Source organism: Girardinichthys multiradiatus, chromosome 22 (genome assembly GCF_021462225.1).
Source record: "Girardinichthys multiradiatus isolate DD_20200921_A chromosome 22, DD_fGirMul_XY1, whole genome shotgun sequence".
Classification (NCBI taxonomy): Eukaryota; Metazoa; Chordata; class Actinopteri; order Cyprinodontiformes; family Goodeidae; genus Girardinichthys; species Girardinichthys multiradiatus.
Window position 1 is genome coordinate 32,273,708 of NC_061814.1, and position 6,523 is coordinate 32,280,230.

Below are 6,523 nucleotides of genomic sequence, written 5' to 3' on the forward strand. Positions count from 1 at the left end.
TCAGGAAAATAGTGCAGACTAATGGCTGCTGTCGTAATATTGGCGCCACCACCAGCAATTCAGCTTTTCACCATATTAACACTGTTTTTAACCCAACTTGGCTTCTACCTGAATCTTTTATAATTGACTCTCACACAATGAATGACCTGAGACTTCCCCCTTGACGTCATTTCCGTCTTTTCCATTGTGGGAAAAGCGTGACACAGGCACTTTAAAGTGTAATTTTTTTTAACTGCAATTTGTCACTTTTCAGATCGTGATGCTGCTGCAGTTCTGCAGGATGTTCTGCTGCATTTTTTCTACTTTGTTTCGCTTTGCTTATGTTTTGTGCCGCTGTACTATTTATTGTTTCTTTGTGTATTCTCTGGCTCAGCTACACTGCCGCTTAAGAATCATCCATGTTCAACTTCTTAATTGGGACCTTAAGGGTGTGTGTGTGTGTGTGTGTGTGTGTGTGTGTGTGAGGTGGGGTTAACTTTGTATTATACATGTTTGATTAACCATTATTCAAACTTTTATTTTTCTTTGGTTCTTTAAAAATTGTTTTGGGATAATGTTCTGATTTTATTTATGGTTAGTTTAATGCAACTTTAGTCCTTCGCCACATTGAATCGATTTTCTTTCTTTTTTTGAAAGTAAAACCCTGCTAATTTCTTTACTTTTGTGTCCAGGCCGAGAGTTGAAGATCTTGGAGGGTCCAACTCCTGGTTCCCTAACAATCAAATGGATGTTTACAAGTGCATGGGGTGATCAGTTTATTCAGTTTTTCTTTATTTGTTAAATTCGTTTCCCTTTGTTTTCACAGTGTTTCCCTGCTGGTAAGCCTTAGTCCTGAACAATCCTAATTCCCATTCCTGTTTGGTTGAATATGTCAATTTTTAAAATGGCTTTTAAATTTTAGAATAATACGTTTAAACTCTTGAATTGTGGAACTACGTCTCCTGCCTCATCTTTAGTGGAATGAGCCTGTGGGCCTTACTAGTGCTGTTACTTTAGGTGAAAATCCCAAGGTGTGTTGCCAGCTTTTGTCCACACTAATGGAAATGTTGTGTTTTAGGGGCAAAGCACCAAATAAACTGTTTCACATCCTTGTGATGCTAAATTTGTGATAATACGCTTTGAATCTGTCTGTATGATTGAATGAATTCATTCTCTATATAATTTTCCCTTTCGTAAAGTGCTTTGAGATTATGTTTTTTAGAAATTGGCATTGTATAAATAAACTGAAGGGAAATAAATTGTTAAGTAGGCGAAATTGGTGCACAACCACTAATTATGAAAAGTAGTTAAACAATAGAAAAGGTATTTTGCAAATCTAAATCTGAATTGTATATATATATATATATATATATATATATATATATACACACATATATATATATATAAACATATACGTATATACATAACAGTCTATACATAACAGTCATTCAGTGACAGTATTATTAAAACGTTATTTTATTTCACAAACTCAATTCACAAAGGGAACACATTATAGATCATCTACACACTGATGTTTGAAAGCCTTTATTTCTGTCAATTTTGATGATTTTCCACTTACAGCTAATGAAAAAGACATATCGGACTAATTAAAAAAATATATATTTTAATGCAGAAATGTGGGCTTCATTTAAAGTATTTTTAATACCTGCATAAAGGCTGTTAGTTTAGAAAGGTACTTTTAATCTGACAAATAAGCCTCGTTGGAACACATATTCTAATTTATTGAACATGACTGCTTTTTAACAGTAAAACATATGATATAGCTATCCATGCTTCAGGTGAGGTATTTTTTAGAATGTCATAGTAACATTCTTAACCTGGAGCAACAGAAACTGGTTGCAACAAAATACAGTGCTTTGCAAAAGTATTCACCTGCTTTGACTTTGTACCTGTTTTGTTACATTCCAATCTGTTATTTAAATGTATTTTAATCTAATTTTATGTGATGGATATGCACAAAAAGTTGAAGTGAAATGTGTAGTGTATAAATGAAATAAAACTGAAAGTTGCTATGTGCATATGTTTTGCTATGAAGCCCCTAAAACGTTCTGCTGCAACCAGTTACCTTCAAAAGTCACAGAATTAGTGAAATTGGGTCCACCTGATCTAAGTATCAAATGATCTGTCAGCATAAAACCATGAAGACCAAAGATCTCTCCAAACCAGTTGAGGAACAAGGTTGTTGAGAAGTACAAGTCAGGGTGGGGTTACAAAAAAATATCAGAGGAGAAGATCCTGGTCCTCTGGGATTGTCTCCTGGAGCACCATCAAATCCATCATCTTCAAATGGAAAGCACATGGTACCACAACAAACCTACCAAGAGAAGACCGCCAACCAAAACTCATAGACCAGGCAAGGAGGTCATTAATCAGAGAGGCAGCACAGAGACCAAAGGTAACCCTGAAGGAGATGCCTAGCAGAGACTGACGTATCTGCCCATAGGACCACCCCACATCCCATAACCCGGAGAACACCATGCCCACAGTGAAACAAGGTGATGGCAGCATCATGCTGTGGGGATGTTTTTCAGCAGCAAGGACTGGGAATGTAAGTACAGATATATTCTTGAGCAAAACCTGTGTTAGTCTGCCAGTAATTTGAGACTGGGCCAGAAGTTCACCTTCCAGCAAGAAAATGACCCGAAGCGTACTGCTAAATTAACACTTGAGTGATTTAAGAGGAAACCTTCAAATGTGTTGGAGTGACCTAGTCACAGACCTCAATTCAACTACAAATGTGTGGTTAGACTTGAATATTGCTGTTCACATGTGAAAAGCAGCCAACATGAAAGAGCTGGAGCAGTTTTTCCTTGAGGAATGGGCAAAGATCCCAGTGGCAAGATATGGCAAGCTCACAGAGACTTATCCAAAGAGACTTGCAGCTGTAATTGCAGCAGAAGGTTCTACAAAATACTGATTTATCTTCAAAGTTGTAGCCATGTTCTGTCAAAGAAATGGTGCAAAATCTCACAATCCATTTTAATTCTAGGTTGTGAGGCAACAAAACCTAAAATTGCCAATGGGGGTGAATAGGTTTGCAAGGCACTGTATTTGTGTGTGTGAAGAAAAGCCGACAGGAGAGACTATGATATCAGAATGGGACTCCATATCAGTAAATACCTATAAGTACCACTTTGTGTATCTGTGATGTAAAGGTTTATATACGGACCGTATTTGGATTAAATAGTTGTATTATACAATGTCAGCTACTTCCAGTAGGATAATGCACAAGTCACAAAGTTCACAAAGGTCAGATCATCTAAAATTAGTTTCTTGAACATGACAATGAGTTCACTGTACTCTACAGCCAATCACCCAATCTCAATCCGACAGAGCACCTATAGGATGTGATGGAAGGGGAGATTCACATCACAGACATGCAGCCGACAAATGTGGAACAGTTGTGTGATGCCATCATGTAAATATGCACCAAAATATCTGAGGAATGTTTCTGAAACTGTGCTAAAATCTCTGCCATGGGCAATATGGGCACCTCTGAAGGCAAAAAGGGGGTCCAACCTGATACTAGCAAGGTGTACCTTATAAAGTGGCCAGTAAGTGAAAAGTGTATTCAAAGAAAGGCGTCAGCTATCAACATCTAACATCTAACATGTAACTACAAAACTACAGCAGATGATGTTTGAGCCGGGAGGGGTCCCATGTCCTTACTCTCAATCAGAGACGTTTTCCACTCATGTGGAAATCTGCTTTTTGTTTATTTTTCTATTACCTGGAACAGTGGACGGGGCCTTATTAATTTTCGACATTTATGGTCTGTTAGAGCGTGTACGTGTTTATTCCACTCATCAATGGCATGTGCTGCCCCAGTTTCAACAGGTAGCTTTTTAAATTCTTTTGGCATCTGTCTCCACTTGTCCTACCTTTTACCTTAAAAGGAGATCCAGCTGCTTCACAGCAGCAGATGAGTTAAAATGTGGACACATTTGTTTTCCATATAAGGCTATGAGTTGCTATCCTAAATGTCTACAACTGGGTTTTTACTGTGAAAAACAAAGACAGTTTATGCATTTACAGGACTAAATCGGATGATAACGGTGACCTAAATGTTTGCACTATGTAATTCAACCCAAGCAATGGCAAAAACTGATTTTGGCTATGCATCTCATACAATTAAAAGCTGAGGCTGCAGCTGTAACTGTGTCACACCTGCGCAGATGTGGGTGGGGTCCGCTGTTGGAGGTGTGCTCATTTACTGCAGCTCCTCCTCAATGAGTCAACCTGCTGCTCTTCCGTCTTATAACCCCCTCAGCATTCTGACTGCATCTGCCATTTTTTCTCTGCTGTCTCTTTCCTTCACACATCACAACCAAAATGGTGAGTGAGCCTTCCATAAGGTTTGGGTGGGTTTTATTTATATTATGTCTTCCTAAAGAAGAGTCCAGTTTTATTTGTTTGGCTTATAGGAAATGCTAGAAATTGGTATTCTGAGTTACTTCCTTATAATAAAATATCTCTGTAACATGTGAGCTTTTTAAAGATGTGGTTTTAAAATAATTTTAAAGATTTTTAAAGGATTCAGTTTGGAGCATCTGGGGAGATAAATATTTAACAGGGGTGCAAAGTAACCTTTGCTGTTTGAAAAGGGTTTCAACAAGGTGTGGTTTGCCTCCAAAATGGAGGGAGCTCTGTACGTGTTTGAAACTTGTTTAGAGTGAATCCCTTAGGGTGGTGTTTCTTGTGCTAACTTGTTCATCAATGACTGGAATGTGACTGAACCCAGGCCTAAAGCTCGCTGGGAAGCAAGACTTGGTTGCTTTTTAAGAGTAAAAGAGAAGTTTGATGGAGCCTTTAAACTTGATTGCCTTAGCTGGGCTGACATTTTTGCACTCAGTTTTTGAGTTAAGAGCTTCCTGTTTCTTCAGCTCTCAGTTCTGCTTTTCTTCTCCGAACCAAAGTACAAGTGAGAAATGGCTACTGAAGCAGCAATCTGGGCCTGGATCTGTGGAGATTTCTAATTCAAGTTAAATTCTAAAATTTAAAACTGACAATTTAAGATTAATGCTATGCCGATGAGGCCCATTTATCTATGCAGACTTTAAAGAAATGCAGTTAATGAGGAAAAACCTCCTGTTTCCACCTTAAAATCTATTTTTTTTTTTTTTTTTTTTTTTTTTGGTCCTCAGGCATCCGGAGTGCAGGTTGACGACCAAGTGAAGGACATTATCAACAACATGAAAGTGGTGAAGAGCGATGCTGATGCAAACGAGCGCATCAGACTTGTGATCTTGGAAATCAAAGATGGTTATATTAAAGTGGAGAACATCTACAGGGAAAAAGATTTGAGCGTGGAGGACGACATCTTCAAGTTCTTCCTGAGTCTGCTGAACAAAGAGAAGTGTCGTTACCTACTGTACGACTGCCACTTTGAGACTAAGGAGTCAAGCAGGAAAGAGGAGCTGGTCTTTGTGATGTGGTACTTATGTTTTTTCTTTGAGGCAAAATTTATATTTTTAGAGGCATGGGGGGAAACTGTGTTGTATACTGAAACTGAGCAAGGTTTGGTAAGCTGGATGATTTCTTTGTTTCAGGGCTCCTGAAACTGCACCCATTAAGTCCAAAATGCAGTATGCTAGCTCAAAAGATTCTATTAAGAAGGTCTTGACAGGTATGGTTTTGCATTTTCTTAATAAATTTGGCAGACTTGTAAAAGAACCATGGTTCAAATTGACTCTTAATTTAACATTTCTTTATTCGTACAGGAATCAAACATGAACTACAGATGAACGACCTCTCAGATTATGGAACCAGGGACCAATTTGCAGAAAAAATCTGCAAGAACGTTATCAAAGTTGAAGGCCATCCTGTTGGGCACTAAATCTAAGCTTCAAGGATTCCTCCTGTTTCTGAAAATCCATATAAATCTGATCATGACTGTTTCTAATTTCCAATTGATTCAGTTTGTTTAAACTGGTCTTTAAACAAAAAACACTGAGCTCTGAGTCCATTTTGTCATATCAAAAGTTTTGTACATATGGTTCAAATTCTTGCATGTTCCTACAGTTAATAAGGTATATCTAATATGCTGTAAAATCCCTTAAGGTTTACAAGCTCAGAGTGGCTAGACTTAATGTTTGACTATTACACAGTGGCCACTTGGAAGTACTGTACATCTGTATCTAAAAGAACTGAAAGTTCAAAGGAAATCGGTAAATGCATTGTCAAATAAAGTAAATGAGAACTTAAATTTGTTTCCAAGTTTATTTTTTATTTCAAATACTTTTTGGCTTTCAGTCAGGTTTATCTGCAGGTAAATTGCTTTTAATTTCTATATGAGATTGACGAGAACATTTAGTTGTATAAAGCTAGACATTGTGCATTAATGGTTAAGGTATTTAACTTTTTTTTTTTTAAGCCTACCAATCCTGCATCACATGCTTCTAGAAATCTGGCTCTTAAATGGGTTTGCAGAACTTGGACACAGTCGAAAGTAACTTGAGCATCAACTGTTTCAGCAGGGGAATAAATGCTAGCCCTAAAACTGCTACAAGTATGGAGATTCAAC

At 37.6% G+C, this 6,523-nt stretch overlaps 1 protein-coding gene across 1 annotated transcript; it reads left to right on the forward strand.

Annotated features, from left to right (window-relative positions):
- The first annotated feature begins 4,181 nt into the window (after positions 1-4,181).
- On the forward strand, positions 4,182-6,205 carry cfl1l (cofilin 1 (non-muscle), like). The gene is made up of 4 exons (XM_047351362.1): positions 4,182-4,335; positions 5,145-5,434; positions 5,550-5,626; positions 5,721-6,205. Exons 1-4 carry the CDS (start codon positions 4,333-4,335, stop codon positions 5,834-5,836), a joined length of 486 nt encoding a protein of 161 aa, XP_047207318.1. The 5' UTR covers positions 4,182-4,332; the 3' UTR covers positions 5,837-6,205.
- Positions 6,206-6,523: the final 318 nt, after the last annotated feature.